Genomic DNA, 21,583 nt, shown 5'->3' with positions numbered 1-21,583 from the left:
CAAAGGATTTCCGGAGGGAAGAGTTCTCTACTTCCTGTGAAGAAAAGCACCTGCTTCCTCAAATGTCTCAACATCAGGGTGGTTCCACAATTCCAGCACCTTCTTCTAAATCCAGCACCAAGCCCTCCTTTTGAGGGGACGCCTCCACTCCATCAAGTGGGGGGAAGGCTGCTGCACTTTGCATTTGAAAAACAACAATTCAGGACGAGCGGGTCACCTCAATTATATCTCACGGTTACAAGCTGAAGTTTACGAGGGGTGCCCCCTCAGAGGTTTCTAAAATCTAGCGTTCCCTCGGATCCTTCAAAAAGAAACATATTGCTTCAGGCACTACATCATCTAGTGCAGCAAGGAGTGATTGTAGAGGTTCCAGTATCTGAAAGGGGCACAGGGTTTTACTCAAATCTTTTTACGGCTAAGAAACCAAACGGGGACACAAGGCCCATTTTGGACCTAAGATCCCTGAACAAGTATCTTTTGATACAGTCCTTTCGGATGACGTCTGTCTACTTAGTAGTAACCTCTTTCCAGAGGGGAGATTTTTTAGCCTCCATCGATACGTTTTGCAGTAGATGAACATCATTTTCAGTTTGTGGCTCTACCCTTCGGGCTTGCTACAGCTCCCTGGGTGTTCACAAAGGTCCTAGCACCAGTACTGGGTCGCTTAATGGCCCAGGGATCCTGGTGCTCGGGTATCTGGATGAACTCCTGCTCAGAGATCACTCAGCACAGGCTCTAGTACAGAGCATAATATACACAGTGAGGTATTTGAAAAGCTTAGGCTGGATCATAAATACCGATAGGGCAGCCTTGAGACCAGCTCAAAGTCTAATCAGGTGCGTCAGATAAGGAGCACCAAACAACCTTCCATTCGGCTCTGTATGAGCCTTCTAGGGAGGATGGTATCCTCCTTCGAGGCAGTGCCCTATGCCCAGTTCCATTCCAGGCCTTTATAACAGGACATCTTGTTGACTTAGAACAGAGGAAGAAAAGCCCTGTATTTTCCAAATGTGCTTATCTCCTCAGGCATGCTTAAGCCTAAACCTGCAAAAGGGAAAATCCTTTCTCCCGGTAACTTGGAGAGTACTGACTACAGATGCCAGTCTCTCAGGCTGAGGAGCGACCCTAGACGGGCTCACAGCTCTAGGGAAATGGTTAGGGACAGAGCGGACCCTGCCCATCAACGTCTTAGAATTACCGGTAGTATGTCTGGCCCTATGGTCCTGGACGGTGGAGCTTCCGGACTGCTCCATCAGAGTTCAGTCCGACAATGCCAAAGCTGTGGCCTATATAAACCACCAAGTTGGTACCAGGAGTCGTTCAGCTCTGAAGGAGGTAAACTACATACTAGCCTGTGCAGAGGGACATGTGCCAACACCCAGAGGTGTTCCAGGAAATTTGCCAATGTTGGGGATGGCATCCAGGTTCAGCAACAAGCTAAGGCAGTTTGTGTCTCGAACAAGAGATGCTCTGGCAATTGGAGCAGATGCTCTGATAGTTCCATGGAGCCAGTACTTCCTCATTTATGCTTTCCTTCTGATCCCTCTCCTTCCGCATTTGTTGCACAGGATTAGGAGAGAGGGGATTCCAGTCATTCTGGTGGCACCAGCCTGCCCCAGAAGGCCCTGGTTCCTGGGAATTGTAATAGACAGGCCATGGACGCTTCCACGTCACCCCAATCTACTGTCTCAAGGTCCTATATTCCACCCCAATTTACAGTCTCTGAATTTGACGGCTTGGCTATTGAAGCCAGGGTGGACTGTGGAATCTCGGACCAGTGGTGTCTAGTGAATGCTAGAAAAGCTATCAGTAGGGAGAGTTATCATAAGGTCTGGAAGACTTATATTGCTTGGTGTGAAGCCAGAAAATGGCATCCTCGGAAATATGTGATTGGAAGAATTCTACAGTTAGCTGTGGAAATCAAATTGGCTTTGAGTACAATCAGAGGTCAAGTTTCGGCCCTATCAGCATTCTTCCAAAGGCCTTTAGCCTCCCATTCACTGATCTGAACCTTTATGCAAGGAGCAACTTGCTTGCTTCCCCCCATTAGGTCATCTATATGTCCTTGGGACTTAAACTTGGTGCTGTCTGTGTTACAGAAACAACCATTTGAACCTATTAAGGAAATTCCATTAGACTTGCTGTCACGCAAGCTAGCCTTCCTGATGGCTATCACCTCAGCTAGAAGGGTGTTGGAGTTGGCGGCCCTTTCATGCAGGAAACCGTACTTGATCCTTCACCCCAACCTGTTCCATTCTTTTTGCCAAAGGTGGTGTCAGCCTTTCATTTAAATCAGGACATTGTTTTGCCTTCTTTTTTTCTCTCAGTTTTGTTTGGCGAAGAGAAATTACTGCATTCTTTGGACGTTCTCCATGCAGTCAGGGTCTAGATCTGCGGAGATCTGAGGATCAGACTCTTTTTTTGTTTTACCAAAAGACCCAAGAAGGGGCAGACAGCTTCCAAACCTTCCATTGCCAATTGGGTCCATCAATTGGTCATTCAGGCCAACGTTCTGAAACATAAAGCTCCTCCCTTTAGGGTGAGAGCTCATTCTACCAGGGGTGTAGGAACCTCCTAGACTTTTCACCATCAGGTATCTGTGGCTCAGATTTGTAAGGTTACTACCTGGTCTTCAGTGCATACGTTCACAAAATGTTATCAAGTGGATGGTTGAGCAGCCGAGGAGTCAGCTTTCGACCTCAGTGTACTGCGGACTGCCATATATACTAACCTGACTCTGTGTCCCATGATGTATGAAAAAGAAAATAGGATTTTTATGTCATACTTACCTGTAAAATTATTTTCTTTGAGTACGTCAAGGGACACAGAGATCCCTCCCCACTTTTTTGAGGATTCAGTGCTTGCTACAAAACTGAAGTGCTTCCTGTATGGGAGGGGTTATATAGGGGATCACTTCATGTCTGAAGACCTTTAGTCTATCAGTGTCCATTCACCTAATGGTGAAGTATAACCCAGCAGGTAATGAATATTAGCCTGACTCTGTGTCCCATGATGTACCCAAAGAAAGGGATTTTACAGGTAAGTATGACGTAAAAATCCTATTTTTTAGCCAGATTTTTTTTTTAAATAACCATCTAAGGCTGCACAAAGTTTCTCATAAATCTCAATATAAATACCATTTATTTTTTTCAGGTGAGTGTCTGTGCAAGGCTGACAATGCTGCTGAATTCTAGAGCAGTGAAGTCTTCCAACTAGCATCAAGATTTTTTTTTTAGCCTTGAAACAGTTTTACTGCCTACCAGACAGACAACCCTCCCTGTATGTTTGCGATCAAATGATGGCTTGCAAAAATATTTTAATTAAATCCTGGTCGCTTCTGGTTTTTGACGTCACACAGTGGGGGTAATATCATCAGTTTTTCCAACTGTGTCCCAGGAACTGGATACCACTGGTTGCATCCTTACCAGTGGTGGCCCACCCATAGGGGGCGCCCGGGCGCCGCCCCCCCCCCCCCCCAGGAAGTAAAAAAAATATATATATATTAATAAAAAAATTATTTAAACGTGTCCCTTTAAGATTTTTTTTAAAAAGAAAAAAAAAAGGTCCTTTTGTGCACTGTGTCCCGGCGCCAGGCGCAGTGCAATATTGGAAGCGCCACGTCTATGCAATCACGAGATTGCAAACAAGGCGCTTCATTTGCTCCAAAAAAACTCGCTCTGTGGTGCGGTCGATCGCGCCACAGGCTTCCGGCGTGATGGAGTGGCCGGGCGAGTCTCAGTTAGGACCTGAGCAGAGCTTCCGACGTCACTCAAGGAAGTGACGTTTCCACTCGGCTGCTCAGCTCAAGCCCACTCTGCTGCTACTCCGCTGCTCATCAGGTAAGAGCACAGAAGCCTCACACAGCAAGCACTTTTAGTCCTCATCATTTTGGTCGAATGGCAATCCCCCTTTCCCCCCCGCTTATCATGCACGGCCGGCTTTGTGATAGGCAAACGGCAGCACATTATCAAAGTTTTGGTGGTTGGATGGCAGCAGCAATCCCGCCCCCCCCCCCCCCTCACTTATGAACTTTAGTTTAATGTATGGTATGGTGCAGGTTGCAACACCTGCATCATACATGACGCGTAAAAATGAACTCCTACACATCTATTGATTTTAAAGCAAATTTTTATCAAAGACAACATTTTTTTAAAGCACACAGCTGCCATGTGCCACTCTGCTAAATTGAATACAGCTGACCATATGATTTTTTATTTTTTTGTAAGAAATGTTAAGATTGAGGCTGGGTTCACACTGCTGCGGTGATGAGATTGGATGTGATTTGCACCGCACTGCAGTGCAAATCACATCCGATCTCTGTGCGATGCGAGTTCAGACATACAGATAGTATGGCTGAATTTGCATCGCATCCAGCCCAAACTCGCACAGGACCCTTTTTTTGGTCCGCAGCAGAATCGGATCGCATGGGTGTTCACACCATGCGATCCTATTCCTGTCCGAGTTTGCAGATCGCACTGCGATATGCAATCTGATCTGGGGGTGTCGTTAACATTTCACTGACACTCCCAGCAGTTCGCATAGGGCAGTGTGAACTGCCGCTGGGAGGCATGCGATGCAGGAACCCGCAGCGGATTCGCAGCGTTCCCGCATCGCAGCAATGTGAACCCAGCCTGAAGGATAGACTGCCCTTAGGTAGTCCAAAAAAAAATGGTAAAAAAAATAAATAAATAAAATGTCCCTTTAAGAATTTTTTTTTTTTTTAAATCCTTATGTGCACTGTGTCAGCGGGCACCGGGCGCAGTGCAATATTGGAAACGCCACGTCTATGCAATCACAAGATTGCAGACGAGGCACTTCATTTTCCCCCAAAAAACACGCTCTGTGGCACGATCGATCACAATCTTGTGATTGCATAGACGTGGTGCTTCCAATATTGCACTGTGCCCATCACCGGGACACAATGCACATAAGCACCTTTTTTTTAAAAAAAAATCTTAAAGGGACATGTGGCGCGGTGGATGGCGAATGCAGATATGTATAATTTACAGGTTGCAGAATGCAGATATGTACAATTTACAGGTTGCTTTAGTAGAGACTGATGTATAATGTGCAGCCTGGTATATGATGTGCAGAGCCCGGTGTATAATGTGCAGCCTGGTATATGATGTGCAGAGCCCAGTGGATAATGTGCAGCCTGGTATATGATATGCAGAGCCCGGGGTATAATGTGCAGCCTGGTATATGATGAGCAGAGCCCGGTGTATAATGTGCAGCCTGGTATATGATGTGCAGAGCCCAGTGTATAATGTGCAGCCTGGTATATGATGTGGAGCCTGGTATATGATGTGCAGAGCCCGGTGTATAATGTGCAGCCTGGTATATGATGTGCAGAACCCGGTGTATAATGTGCAGCCTGGGATATGATGTGCAGAGCCCGGTGTATAATGTGAAGCCTGGTATATGATGTGCAGAGCCTGGTGTATAATGTGCAGCCTGGTATATGATGTGGATTCTATAAGGGGTGGGGCTTGTGAGAAATGGGAGGGGGCAAACGTGGAGGGACGGGGCCTTGCGCCCCCTCATCCTAAAACTTCACCAGCCGCCACTGATCCTTATCATGCTCCCCGATCAGATGGGTGAGCCTGGTCCTGTGTCTTTTCTGCAGCTGTAGTGGTCACGCGCAGCTGCAGAAAAGATCTTTCCCAGCGCTTGTGTGCGGGGAGATTTGGTGCTGAGGCAGGTCTCTGTTTCCAGTGGGAGGAAGACTGTGATTGGTAACTTTCAGATTATTAATTGTTTGTTATTTTGCATTGCTATTGTAATGATCTTTTAACTTTTAGTTAACCTTTATTTTAGACCTCGAAAAGCTGGGGAAAAAAAGAAGATGGACAGTGCCGTTTACCAAGGCCATATAAAAAATGATTTAAGATTATGACCTTCAATGAGACACAACTTTTTCTAAAGTTAATCAGGATTTGTCTGCTACCTGTTTTGTACATGTGTATATATACTGTATATGATAAACTGTAAAATATGTTATGCACTCTATAATTCAGCTCCCATAAATGTCAAGAACCGCTATAGGGTATTTCAAACATTGACATTTTTTTAATCCAAAGTAATATTTTTACTATTTTATCTTAAGAATTTCATCAAAATTTTCAGATGTAATAGAGTTACCACTTAAATATTCTTAGTTTACTCAGTGCAAGTTCATTTTAGCATGCTTGCTGTGCAATCTTCATTTTTTTTTCAGTTACATGTACTTACATTGCTGTCCTGTTTTACACTGGGCCCCATTAATGTTCCTCAGTTCTACTGTTTGCCATGTATGATCAGTACACACATGGAGCTGCTCTGTATAGAACAAAAGGGCTGCTGGAATTACCTTAACCCTAATGCCGCATACACACGACTGGACTTTCCGGCAGACTAGATCCGACGGAATCAGTCCGTCGGACAATCCGATCGTGTGTAGGCAAATCCAGTAGTTTTTCATTAAAAAAAATCAGACGGCCTAGAAATAGAACATGTTTCAAATCTGTCCGACGGACCAATTCCTATTGGGAAAACCGTACGTCTGTATGCTGGTCCGACTGACCAAATACGATGCAAGGGAAGCTATTGGTTACTGGCTATTGAACTTCCCTTTTTAGTCCCGTCTTATGTCATCACGTTCAAAATGAACGGACTTTTGAACAGACTTAGTCCATTCGTGTGTCGCCAAGTCCGTTCGTTCGGAGCTTCACCAAAAAGTCAGTCAGGAAGACTGTCGAACCTAGTCTGCCGGAAAGTCCAGTCGTGTATACACGGCATTAGGGGTATATTTATAAAAAAAAAAAAAAAAAAAACTGCTTTTTATCCTGCAAAACTGCATGTGTATTCATTCTGTGCAAATGCCAGCAGAATTAATAGGTTTCTAAGGTAGTAGGCGTTATTGCTAGGATGGAAATTTTTAAATTATAAGAATAGCATGAATCAGGTAATATTACAGTATTGCAACTAGGTGGAAAAAAACATTTTAAATAAAGAACTTTGAAGCAAAATTAGGGTCACATCTCATCAATGCATCCTGCTCAGTGCCCATCTGCAGACTCTAAATTGCCTATCAATGCACCCTGCTCAGTGCCCATCTGCAGCCATTAAATTGACCAACATTGCAGCTTGTTCAGTGCCCATCTGCAGCCTATAAATTGACCAACAATGCCGCCTGTTCAGTACCCATCTGCAGCCTCACCTTTCCCATCATTGCAGCCTCGCCAGTATTGGATTATCCCTGATGTCTCCAAGGGAAAAGGAGGAGTGAGTGCCTCTGAATTAGACAGAGCCGCGATCTCCTGTGTACCCGGTGCTCCATCACTCATAGCCATGCCTCCTGGCCCTGCTTATATGATAGACAGAACAGTGGCCCAATGCGGGGCCAGGAGGCGTGGCTGTGAGCGACGGAGCGCCAGTTACACAGGAGATCTCGTCTCTATGCACGGTAATTCAGCAGCGCTCGCTCCTCTTCCCTCAGAGACAGCAGGGATTGGTATATAACACGCACCCACAATTTCCCCCTGATTTTAAGTGGAAAAAAGTATGTGTTATACGCAAATAAATACGGTATGTATATAATAGTTGGGTCCATCTAGTGGCCATAATATGATATTGATTGACACTATCCTTATGAGTTAAGAGCATCCAAAAATAGCCTATTAATATTCAGTTTGCCAGCATTCACACAGAACAAATACATGAGGTGTGCAAAAGAAATAGCTATGATTTATTTTTCTAATAAATGTTTCCCTTAGTGTAACTGACAGTCATGTATAAAGAGGACATTGGCATTGACATTGTGCACTGCTTAGGAGAAAAGCAGTGCACAAAGGAACGTGTTTTTTTTTCTTTTTACTAAATTGAATACACAATACAACTCATTTTAGAAATGCCATACTAAATATCTCATATAAAATAGTGTTTGCATGTGTGATTTCTCTAATATGTTTTGTTTTTGTTATTTTTGTGGTGCAAGGATAAACATACACTTTAAATTAGTAAATTCTAATTTGACCAAGGATTCTGTTTTTTCATATCTGTAAATGCTTTATTGGTTTCTCCAGGATGTCTGAGCATAGTTTGTAGGTAATTTTTGTAGCAAAACAGAACAACCATACTAAAATAATTATGAGAAATGCCATCTATGGGGTAAAATTTAACTCTGCCCAGTAATAATGTCATAATCACTGGTATCGTGAAAATATACTTTAAAACCCACTGGACACTTAAGAGAGTTCAACTGCCAGTCTTCCCTTATGTTCGCTATATTTTGCTGTTAACATATAAAGGCGATCTTTTATTTAGAAATAGCACAAAGCACGATTTTAAATAAGACTATAGCTTTTTTCTGTTAAGCCTCATGCACACGATCAGATTTTCCGCAGACAAAACCCCGGACTTTTGTCCGAAGGCATGTGTGGATTTTGTCTTGCATACTAACGGCAAGGAATTGCCGGCCAACAAACATGAATGTAGTGATGTACTACATGTTTTTTCAGCTCTTTAGCACCACCCTTTGGGCTAATTTCATGTTAGTAGATGTTCGGTGAGTGTTGATTCACGCTTTTTATTTTGCCTTTTCAGTTCGCACTTTTCATTTAGCACTTTCAGTACGCGCTTTTCATTTCGTACTATTTCTGAATGGATGTTCGTCAACCAGACATGTTGCGGAATCGGAGGAGATAACGTGTTATTTATTATTGGCCTTGGAGTTATTGCTTTGACCCAAGACCAGTCCAGGAACAGGAGGAGGAGGAGTTCTTGGACCAAAAATTGGTTGCTTTATTAATCTTGACCAATTATGTCATATGCCATTGCTGCGGGATCTCCAGGAGAATAATCAAGATGTTTTTCGGAATTATCTCCGGATGACGGACCTCTGCTTTAACCAACTTTTGGCATTGTTCACCCCCTATATTAAGAAGCAGTACACATGCATGAGGCTTTTATTTATTTTTTTGGTTAAATAATAATGATTTAATTTGTTATATTTTCTATATTTTTGGATGCATAGCATGCACTTTTTGGTTAAGTTCTATTGGCAGATAGCATATCTAATTGTATTTGTTTTCTTTTTTTGAATGCACAATCAAAGAATTGTGGTGAATAATACTTGGCTATGTGTTTTACTTCAAATGACAGTTTGGGAATAGGCAGTTACATTTAAAAATATACAATGTAAAATTTACCAGGGACACCGACATAGTTGTATCTTTGATCTTAAAAACGATGGGATAATGGTGTTGTGGTAACTTGCCCAAAAAAAATAAAAAAATATTATTCTTGATGTCACAAAAAAAAAAAGCCTTTGAAAATTAGTTTGCAATAACTTCATCAGTAACACCAACAATGCAACATGATTATTATTCCATTAAAGAAGAAGAGAATGTGCACTGAATTTTGAGATTTCATAAGTTGCCACGTCGTAAATGTTAATTCTCCATAACGAGCGCTAGTTTACAAGACCGACCACTTCTGGCTCGTCCTTGCTTCTGAGCAGGTGTGTTTGGACTTTTGTCTGATGGACTTGTGTACACACTCTCGGAAAATCTGAGAACAGACATTTGTCTGCAGAAAATTTTAAAACCTGCCATCCAACATTTGTCCTCAGAAAATCTGACAACAATTGTCCGATGGAGCACACAAACGGTCGGATTTTCCTCCAACAGCCTGTCATCACACAATTCCTGTTGGAAAATCCGATCGTGTGTACGAGGCTTTAGATCTAGTTAGGTAGCTTTAAAACCTCCCCTAGGTTTTCATTGCTATGTGTCCTAATTGGGAAGATTTTCCCTCCATTTCCTGTCCTGCAGAAGCACAGACAACAATGAAACTTTTTTTTGAAGAATGGGGATAGGTTGGAATCTGTGCCAGGATTTTCATTACTGTATATGTCCATTTGTGTGTGTGCGTATATGTTTTTTTTTTTCTTTTACCATCTCTTTCTTTCCCAAAGACAGTGGTTATTTTGTGAATGCATAATGGGAGGAATTTATAATAACTGGAGTGGACAGAAGCTGATTGGTTGCCATGTACAGCTACTTACAGTAATTTTCTAGATTTAATTTTCAAAGCTTAATTGAACAAGCTGAAGCCAGAAGCTAGTTTGCTGTCAAGCACAGTTGCTCCAGAGACTGTCTTTCGCTTGTTCAGTTAAGCTTTAAAAATGCAATATAGAAACTGAAGCAGCTGTGCATGGCAACCAATAAGCTTCGGCCTGCTTCAGTTTTGATACATTCCCCTCAATGAACAAAATGCTCCTTAAGCTCCTTATACACTATCAGATTTTCTGATGATTTTTTCCTTCAGATTTACCAAAACCATATAATATGAGGTCAAATCTTAGGAGTTTCAATTTGTATGCAATCAGGCAGGCCCTTGCAATACATGGTTTTGGTAAATCCGATAGTGTGTATGGGGCTTTAGACTAGCTTTTACAAGCTTGGTGGACAGATCTGGTCTCATTCTGCTGAGCAGTGTAGCAATCAATTTGTTCTCTAAATATTGGTTTTATTTGGTTGCAAATTAGGGTAGTGATAAATAAAGTTGGTGAATAAGACTGGGCATAGATGGCTAAAATTTCAGCCACTCATATTACAAGAGACGGCTTGGATTAGGGAATCAAGTTATTCTCTTGCATGGAAGAATCTCCATTATATCCGCGCAGATGTGGCTTACTGAAAACAATTGTGCTGAGGAACAATGACTAGTCAGTGTTTGGCTGATAATTTTCCACACTGCTCAGTCGGATTGAATTTCAACCAATTTGAGCTGTCTATGGCCAGCCTAAAACCTAACTCCAGGTTTCTTGTGACTCAATAGTTTGTATGGGCTGAACTCTGCTTGGCCATTCACAGGAAGTGTTGTATTTCATCAGTGATTACCAGGCTTCCTCTTGACTGTGGTAGAGATCGTGACATCATCTCCTTGCCTGTCCCCCTCAGCCAATCAGAGGAAGCCTTGTGCTCTTTGATGAAATGCAAAGCTTCATGTGAATGGCTGAGTAGAGCTCAGCCGGACTCGACTGATCCCAGAGCAGGATGGAAAGTACCTATCCTGCTGCTGGAATACAGTGCTGTATACTGTCTTTAGCTGATGCTGCATACAGTTTATACAGCGCACCCAGCTGTCACATCAATTGTGAACCAGCTTAGTTCAAATGGACTATTTAAAAGTCACAAGAAACCTAAGGTAAGGTTTTAAATCTCTTTGCTCCTGAGAGATTCATAGCTTGCAGGAACCTCATCTCCTCAACAGTAAACATGATGGATAAGCCTTCATCAAAGGAGAGGAACCAGAATGGAGTCACTCCAAGGTATGTTTAGGAGAAATCTATCTGTTGTCTTTTACGCATTTCACTCCCAACAGGAGTCATTAGTCATAGTCATAAATGTACTTTGGACTTTTTGACATTGAGTAACTCCTTTCTTGTTTCTCTGCTTTTGATGTTAATGAATCTTGGAGCCATCACCCTTTGGTTAGATGAGGGGCTCATTATAATGGAGCAGTTGTTATACAGACTTGTTATAAAATCACATAGTGGATACACCAATAGCTAAAGTAATTTACATGGGATCTTGAACAGCAGCAGGGCGTCACAAAACACAAAGCAGTCAGATTAAAAATCCATAAATTGATAAGTGTGACCTAGACACAGAAATAAAGCACAGCATTTGAAAATAGTAACTGTGCCTTTCATCTGATGGCATGAAGTGTAATAATATTTAATTAATTAGTCTGCATACTTGGGATGGCACTAAAATATCTATACACATCAGTGTGGACCCTTTGTGTCACTGGCAATAGTAGCAGGCTTCGTTGGTGAGGGTTGGTTTGACGAAGATGCTTAAATTGGGTCAAGTTGATAGGCACAAATATTGTATCACAGGCACAGGTCAAGGCTGGTGGCAATCTAATTTGTGATTGTCATAGTTGATTTAGTATTGGCTGCTAAAAGCCACATAAAAGGACCAAATTACATTTTTGCTCAGATGCAGCCCACGGTGTGCATACCTATGCTCTGGTTGCAAGGATACTCCTAGCTAGAGCAACAGTGCCTAGGGAAGGATTACTTCAGAGAACCCCTTCAAGAAAAGCAGTAAAATTACCATAGAAATGAAGCAGCAGCAGTTGATACATTACATACAGTATTTGTTGTTGTAAATGCTTGCAAAGCTAAAATGTCAGTCGGTGTGGTCATGTGCCTCTTTTAAAATAAGATTATAAAATCTTAATAAAAATTGCATTGACTGTATTCATAAAAATGTATTGTTTTGGTTCCTACAGACTGGAGAATGTTTGGATAGGGACTGTACAGACGTACTGTACAGTACTAAAGTAGGGCCAAAATCCTACTGGGCTATTAAACTAATGAACTAATGTTCCATATTTACAAAGCAAAACATTTAGTTCAAGATGTAACAAGTTTGTTATTGGGGGTTATTTACGAAAGGCAAATCCACTTTGCACTGCAAGTGCACTTGGAAGTGCAGTCGCTCTAAATCTAAGGGTAGATCTGAAATTAGTGGAAGCTCTGCTGATTTTATCATCCAATCATGTGCAAGTTAAAATGCTGTTTTTTTTTTTTTCATTTTCCTTGCATATCCCCCTCAGATCTACAGTGGCTTTACTTCCAAGTGCACTTGCAGTACAAAGTGGAGTTACCTTTAGTAAATAACCCCAATAGCTAAAGAACTCCGTCCACAATTCTTGTTGTATACAAAGTGTACTATAAAAAATGCTGAATTTCTCTTAATTCTGATCTGAATGTATATAATGCCTTAAAAGAAACCTATACTGTAAGAATTATGAAGGCTGCCATTTCTGACATATACTGAAATTGCTAGCTGTCTGGCCTTAATACTTGATCTGAAACAGTATAAAGATCTGTAAAGCAGAGTAAACTGGGACCTCTAGATCTGTGTACTTATTCAGTTCAGTGACCAAGAAAGCCATTAAATCAGCATGGCAGTCAGGAAACTAAAATAATTTCAATAAGAAGGTCAGCAATGTCATCATCCTATAAAAGTCTACCTCTAGGAGTTGATTTGAATTGTATATTGAGTATGTTTTTGGTTACTATAGACATGGCTGTGTAAAGAGTTTGTGGTGATAGAGGAATACTCAGGTGACAGCCTTTTTTTAGTGCTTTTATTAAAGCCTCTAAAATCATTTTTGGCTATCAGTATGTTTAAGGCTGGGTTCACACTATTCCAAATTAGATGCAGGTTCCCCAGATCCAATTCGCAATAGCAGGAGATTTTGACCAGCTCTCTATGGAGCCGGTTCACATATCTCTGTGGCTCTGCTGCAAATTTTCACAGGAGCCCTGTATGTCTTTTGGTCAGTTTCAGGTCCGAATTCAGACAAAAATTTGTGATGAAATCAGACCTGAAACAGTGAACGGGGATGCACCGGACACCTGCTGTGAGCCACATGTGAAGATAGTGTGAACCCAGCCTTAATTCAATCTTTGTACCAGACGTTATGCTAGTATGTAGGCAAGAGTAAGAGGGTCCAAAATAAAATCCCAAAGAACTACCCACATTTTTCACAATGGTGTCCTTTGATTACAGTGTACTTTGCAGAACAGTATTTTATTTTGCTCATAAACATGCTGATATTTATGTTTCAATTTTGTTTTAATTCAATAAATGTTTATATTTTTTCTGTTTCTATCTTTTTCAAGAGTATATTTCAGAGTAAATATTTGGACATCACAGTGAGTTGTCTCAATTTATTGTTCATTTATGGAAAGCAGGATTTTCTCCTGAATGACCTATTCAAGCTAAAGCGCTTGTTTACCCAAGCAAACAAGAGAGGTAAAGTAAATATAAACCCAGTTACTAAAATCTCAGATAAAACTAACATAAATATGTTCGATATTTTTAAATTTGCAGCTTTCACTAAAATAATCCTTGGTGATTCTGCTATGAAGGTCCTTGTACAGGTAATTCTTGTTGTAGGATTGCAAAACGTTATACCTGTGCCCCTTCATTGTCAGTTCTTTATACAGCCTTTCAATGGAGATAACAAGTAGCCATTTCAGCACACATTACACAAGCATGGAGCACTTTAGCAAATGGTGTCTGATTGAGTTAGTATTGTATGTACTTTAAATGCACAAAAGATTAACTTTCCATGAATGGAAATTAAATACGTCCATGTGTTTAAAAAACGTGTGAAATTACTATTCAAACCATCGTGACAAATGCTGTGCAAATGGAACTGCACAGTTAACAAAGGCTTGCCATTTTTTTAAACATATTGCAGGACAATTTAATGGAACAGATTGAGAAGCCAATGAGGAACAATGCTCCTTTTGATCTATTAGTTTTAAACAGAGCTGCTTAGAGATGTGCAAGTTAGAGACAACTTGGGTAATAGTGATCATGGTGTAATCACATTTGCCATAAGTTACAAGAAAAGTGCATGTTGTTATGAACTCTAAATTTAAAAAAAAGCGAACGTCAATAAGCTGTGATACATACCATGTGACAGTCAGTGGGACCAAATACAAAGTATTTGCAACAAATGGCACAAAAGGTAAATGGGGAGAAGTTTTAAAGATAAATAAAACAAGTGCATTAGTCATTGTATTCTATTAGATAATGAGCATAAAAGATCATAGTTAAAACCATTGAGGCTAAATTCTAGCGTAGATTTTTTTTTTCTTCGCAAAAATGGTCTTTATAAAATACAAAGCACTCCAGATTTACAAGGAATGCATTAGGTGCAAAGAAAGCAGACAGGAAAGTTGACAAAGAATATGACAAAACCCATTGCTTTACCAAGTAAACAATTCCAAAAAATATAGTAGTATTAAAGAACAAATGGGCTCTATAACGGATGAAATCAGAACACTGGTCAAATGCCCCACGAAAAGGTAGATGTATTCACTGCTTCCCGTCTGACCTTTTGTCAAATGACGGCAAGCAGGAGCTCTCCCATCCTGGGTGAACGTTATGATGTCTTCCCAGGATCGCAGCTTGCTTGCACCCTAGGGGCACATTGTGACGCGATCTGTCACCCCCTGTGTCTACCAGACACAGCGGATGACAGATTATGGTACTGGACCACTGCTGCTACCATGTGATCTCTGTGACCAATCACAACAGATTACATGACAGTTCTACACAATGAATGGCTATCATTCATAGCCATTCATTGTCCACTATTGTGTAGATCTCTGTGATCACATAGTACAGACAAGGCCAATCACAGTGCATCTGTACCATGCAACAGCTGTGGTCAATCGCAGCTTTACAATAGCACACATTGGATAAATGGATGCCATTCATAAAAAAATGATTGCTTATTACATTGATGATCATGGTTATAAGCAGTCATAATAACAAAAAAATCTGATCGCTTCCCCAGAGTAGTACAGTGCCACTATGGTAACACTGTACTGCTCAAATCACAGTATGTAAAAATATATATATATATATTTATTTTTTTATATACTGTCAGCAGTCAGTGTACCTGATCACCACCACACCAGTCATATGGAGACCTTGTACTACTCTGGTAACAGTATGAAAAAACATCTTATTTCATTTCTTAATTTTCTAAAAAAAAGAAAAAAAAAAAGACAAATTACAACGTCAATAAACTCACCATGCCTTCTACTATTTTATATAAAGTCAGATTCCCGCTCTCTATCCACTAACATGCTCCTTATTCTCTTCCTTCTCACATCAGTGTCTTCTTTCCTCAAATTATCCTTACTCTACCCCTCCTCTCTACTCTGCAGCATGCACATATCAACCTCACTCCTACCCTCTCCCTACTACTGCACCCATCATGTACTGCACATGCTGACATAAGCCCACGTATCTAGTGGCCCTGGTGTTTATGCACATCCAACTCCCATCGTGCCTTCCTCGCCCTCCGCATCCTAGTCTCAGGTTACATTTCTCCTAATCCTGGTCCGCCATTCTCCAACTGCAAGCCACATATCCAATACCCCTCCTCCTTTGGTGACCACAGCAATCCACTCAGTTTAATTTCAATCCCCATGCTTCCTCAAAGCAGCCCACCAATCTCATGCGCCCTTTGGAATGCCCGTTCCATCTGTAACAAGCTAACATCTGTACATGACCACTTCATCTCTCCTGGCTTTAACATACTTGCCACAACCGAAGCCTGGCTTCAAAATTTTGACTCAGCTTCTCCTGCTGCCCTCTCCCATGGTGGCCTCCGTTGGACTCACTCCCCCAGACCCAACAGAAAGAAAGTAGGTGTAGTCAGATTCCTTCTATCCCCACAAAGCACCTTCCAAGTCCTTCCTATCCCTCCCACTCTTCTTTCGAGATGCACTGTATTCATCTGTTTTCTCCCATTTCTTTGAGGATTACAGCAATTTATCGGCCTCCTGGACCGGTATCGCAAAAAAAAAAAAAAAAATCCCAAGAAATTCTTTAAGTATATAAACAGTAAAAAAGGGAGGACAGACCATATTGGCCCCATAAAGAATGAGGAAGGACATCTGGTTACAAAGGATGGGGATATGGCGAAGGTATTGAATTTATTCTTCTCCTCTGTCTTCACAAGGGAATTGGGGGGCTTCAGTAACCAAAACTGCAGTGTTTATCCTCATGACACATCACCGAAAGAACCTCCACGGTTAACAGAGGGCAGAATTAAAATTACACTTGGGCAACTTAACATTAATAAATCACCGGAACCAGATGGCTTGAACCCGAGGGTACTTAGGGAACTCAGTCGAGTAATTGCTAGACCATTGTTCCTATTTTTTACTGACAGTCTACTGACTGGAATGGTACCAGCTGATTGTAGAAAAGCCAATGTAGCACCAATATTTAAAAAGGGCCCAAAATACATCCCTGGGAACTACAGACCAGTTAGCCTAACATCAATAGTATGTAAACTCTTGGAGGGGATGATAAGAGACTATACACAAGATTTTAGTAATGAGAATGTTATCATTAGCAGTAATCAGCATAGATTCATGAAGAATCGTTCTTGCCAAACCAATCTATTAACCTTCTATGAGGAGGTGAGTTGCCATCTAGATAAAGGAAGGCCCGTGGATGTGGTGTATCTGGATTTTTCAAAAGCATTTGACACAGTTCCCCGTAAACGTTTACTTTACAAAATAAGGTCCGTTGGCATGGATCATAGGGTGAGTACATGGATTGAAAACTGGCTACATGGGTGAGTTCAGAGGGTGGTGATAAATGGGGAGTACTCAGAAAGGTCAGAGATGGGTAGTGGGGTGCCCCAAGGTTCTGTGCTGGGACCAAGCCTATTTAATTTGTTCATAAACTGGAGGATGGGATAAACAGTTCAATCTCTGTATTTGCAGATGATACTAAGCTAAGCAGGGCAATAACTTCTCAGGATGTGGAAAACTTGCAAAAAGATCTGAACAATTTAATGGGGCAGGCAACTACATGGAAAATGAGGTTCAATGTAGAAAAATGTAAAATAATGTAAAATAATGCATTTTGGTGGCAAAAATATGAATGCAATCTATACACTGGGGGGAGAACCTCTGGGGGAATCTAGGATGGAAAAGGACCTGGGGGTCCTAGTAGATGGCATGCAATGCCAAGCTGCTGCTAACAAAGCAAACAAAATATTGGCATGCATTAAAAAAGGGATCAACTCCAGAGATAAAATGATAATTCTCCGGCTCTACAAGACTCTGGTCCGGCCACACCTAGAATATGCTGTCCAGTTCTGGGCACCGGTCCTCATCAAGGATGTACTGGAAATGGAGCGAGTACAAAGAAGGGCAATAAAGCTAATAAAGGGTCTGGAGGATATTAGTTATTAGGAAAGGTTGCGAGAACTGAACTTATTCTCTCTGAAGAGACACTTGAGAAGGGATATGATTTCAATATACAAATACCGTACTGGTGACTCCACAATAGGGATAAAACTTTTTTGCAGAAGTGAGTTTAACAAGACTCGTGGCCACTCATTACAATTAGAAGAAAAGAGGTTTAAGCTTAAACTACGTAGAGGGTTCTTTAGTGTAAGGGCGGCAAGGATGTAGAATTCCCTTCCACATGCGGTGGTCTCAGCAGGGAGCATTGATAGTTTCAAACTATTAGATAAGCACCTAAACGACTGCAACATACAGGGATATACAATGTAATACTGACATATAATCACACACATAGGTTGGACTTGATGGACTTGTCTTTTTTCAACCTCACCTACTATGTAACATCTCCAACTAATCTTTTACCACTTCCATCAGCTCATTCCCCACAGTTACAACCTTTTGTACCACCTGCCTCACCCTATTAGATTGTAAGCTCTTCTGAGCAGGGCCCTCTTGTATTTTAAGTAGCAGAGTACATTTTGGCCTAAATGTATGTAGAAAGGTTATTTGAAAAATCATAACAAAAGTTTTCAGGGGTTTTTTTTATTTTATTTAGGAAAAAATAAAAGAAACAGTCCAAATGCCACGAAAAGGAAGCTCTCTCAAAAAATGCTAAAAATTTAATTTGGGTACAGTGTTGTGTGACTGAGTAGTTGTTACTGTGCTGAAATCTGAAAATGTGGGTAGGAAGGGGGTGAAACTTTCTGGTATTGGAGGTGGTTAAATATTTTTTCTCTTCAGGTTTTCACAAATTAAAAAGATGGATTTGATAGTCTTAACAATCATTTTAATGAGGTCTTACTGAAGGTGCCACTGTGGTTACCTGAAAAACAGGTACAAAAGAGACCAGCAAAAGTTAATGTAAACAAATCACCCAGTCCAGATGGCTTACACCTGTGAGGCCTTGGGGAACTTAGTGCAGTTATAGCCAAGCCGCTATTGCTTGAGGTATATACCAGGAAACTAAAGACCAGTCAGCCTAACATCAATAGTATGTAATGCATTTGAGTTAACTCTATACAGAAATGTAGCTTTTCATAAGGGTGTCATAAGTGACCACCCTGCCTGGGTGCCTCCTGCCCTCCAAGCCCTTCCAGCAGACTGATAGCTAATACCAGCCCTTAACTCCAAGCATCGTACACTGACAAGATGTTCAGGGGTAAAAACCACAGTACTGACTTTGTTGAACAGAAATACAGGTTTTTATACACGTCAAAACAATACGGCAGTCACCACATGAACAATAAAAACAAATATTACACATTGGGGTAAGCATCGCACAATGGTTAGGTAATAAGGTAAAGTTGACACAAGACTAATCACATCACCAGGAGGTTAAGCAAAAAACAGAAACAATAGGTTACTCAATTAACAATGAGAATGCACACCTGGGAGGCACACAATAGGGAAATTACACATTGGGAGAAAGACACTCCACACCTAGACAGGATGAGCAAACAAAGATACACATTATAAGGCTGGCCATACATGGATAGAAAATCGTTCGATAAGCCAGATTGTTTGACTGTAGAAACATTCGTGGGCACATTCCGATTCTCAAAATGCTAAGTTTTATGCCAAAAGAAAGATCCATCATGTTGGAATTTTGTCAAATAATTTTCTAAACAGTAGGGAAATTTGATCCTAAATAATTAAAAAAATACAGTACAGTGCATGTGCCTTGATCAGCAAAAAAATGTACCATTTATGTTGTTAACAATCAACAATATGTGGAAAACAGTTCAATACAATGATGGCATTAACACACAGTCGTTCAACAGATCTTTAACAAAAATGAAAAGTTTTTCAAATGTTTTTCAATCCATGTATGGTCAGCTTAAAGTGATTGTAAACTGTTACCATGTAAAACAACCCATTCAGTTTAACCGCTTGCCGACCGCCGCACACAGATGTATGTTGACAGCATGCCACAGGTAGGCAAATGGGCGTACCTGTACGTCTCTTTGAATTTTCCACCTATCAGGCGCAGCATGCCACATGCTGCGGGAGTGTGCACGCGGGTCCCGGCCAGGAACTCGATGTTCACTGGGGGCCCACGATTGCACTGAGGGGAGGAAGAATGGGGAGATGCCTTTGTAAACAAAGCATTTCCCTGTTCTGCCTAGTGACATGACAGAGATCCACTGCTCTCTGTAATCAGGAGCAGTGATCACTGTCATGTCAGTGATAGCCCATCCCCCCTACAATTAGAACACCTCCCTAGGACACACTTAACCCCTTTATAGCCCCTTAGTGTTTAACCCCTTCCCTGCCAGGGTCATTTACACAAGTGGTCATCAACCCTGTCCTCAGGGCCCACTAACAGGCCAGGTTTGCAAGATAACTGAAATAAAACACAGGTGACATCATTTGCTGGTCAGTGATTGCAGTATTCTAGTCTGCATCTCCCCAAGGTAATACATAAAACCTGGCCTGTTAGTGGGCCCTAAGGACAGGGTTGATGACCACTGATTTACACAGTAATCAGTGCATTTTTATAGCACTGATCGCTGTATAAATGACAATGGTCCCAAAATAGTGTCAAAAGTGTCACGATTAAAATTGCAGAACACTGTCATTACTACTAAAAAAAATATATAATAAAAATGCCATACATCTATCCCCTATTTTGTAGACGCTATAACTTTTGCGCAAACCAATCAATATACGCTTATTGCGATTTTTTATTTTTTATTTTTTTTTACCAAAAATATGTAGAAGAATTCATAACGGCCTAAACTGAGAAAGAAATCGGTTTTGTATATATTTTTGGGGAGATATTTATTATAGCAAAAAGTAAAAAAATATTGCTTTTTTTTCAAAATTGGCGCTCTGTTTTTGTTTATAGCGCAAAGAATAAAAACCGCAGAGGTGATCAAATACCACCACAAGAAAGCTCTATCTAAAAAAAGGATGTTAGTTTTGTTTGGGTACAACGTCGCACGACCAAGCAATTGTCAGCTAAAGCAACAAGCAACGCAGTGCCATATCGCAAAAAATGCTCTGGTCAGGAAGGGGGTAAAATCTTCAGGGGCTGAAGTGGTTAAAAAAGAAATTAAAGGCAAAACATGTTTGTATATATATATATATATATATATATTGGAGGAGAGCACACTGAGTTCCCAGCATAGCTAGAGAACTGACCACTGTGTAATCTCCTGCTTAATGTTGTCAGTTTTTCATAGGAAAGCAAGGGGACTAGCAGGTATTTCACACAAAGGAAGCAATACATAGAGAACAGGACACATTCTCATACAAGTACATGGTACAGCAAGAACGTATCAGGAATATGAAATGTTGGGGTAACAAACGCTTTAACAGTAAACCTGTAACGTCTTAATAAACAATGACGTGCTAATACTTGTAGTGCCGCTCTAAGCCAAAAAGGAAGTATATAGTCCCACTGGTACTTGGGAATGGTGTGCTGGTGACAAATATCACCATCCAGTAATGTATAGCCTACTTGAAAAAAAATCACTGCTCAATCCTATCCAGTCTGTGGTTAACATTTAATAGCTGGCCTCAGCCTTGCACCACTCCACACGCCATGTCCTCTGACATGTTTTGCCCCACCCACCCGCTTACTCTTATAAAGGTGAATGGCAGAGGCAGGATGGAAGAACTTATGCATCACTGGCTGTAAAAATTAGACGGTGAACATGTGCAATGACTAAGGTGATGAGGTGAATAAATGAGAAATGGGGGAAATGCATTGAAAACTGAAAG

At 41.0% G+C, this 21,583-nt stretch overlaps 1 protein-coding gene across 1 annotated transcript in view; it reads left to right on the top strand.

Moving 5' to 3' along the window:
- The window catches only part of SLC22A3 (solute carrier family 22 member 3), a 494,822-nt gene extending 481,148 nt beyond the window's left edge, over positions 1-13,674 (top strand). The window contains exon 11 of the mRNA XM_077486672.1: positions 5,818-13,674. Within this exon, the coding sequence (XP_077342798.1) occupies positions 5,818-5,896 (79 nt within the window). The 3' untranslated portion in view covers positions 5,897-13,674. The remainder of the gene's footprint in view (positions 1-5,817) is intronic.
- The last annotated feature ends 7,909 nt before the right edge of the window (positions 13,675-21,583 follow it).

This window comes from Lithobates pipiens, unplaced genomic scaffold (genome assembly GCF_037356315.1).
Source record: "Lithobates pipiens isolate NorthernLeopardFrog02 unplaced genomic scaffold, aLitPip1_a1.2 Scaffold_18, whole genome shotgun sequence".
NCBI classification, from domain to species: domain Eukaryota; kingdom Metazoa; phylum Chordata; class Amphibia; order Anura; family Ranidae; genus Lithobates; species Lithobates pipiens.
Note: the sequence above shows the minus strand (reverse complement) of the source record. Positions and strands in the feature narration are given on the sequence as shown.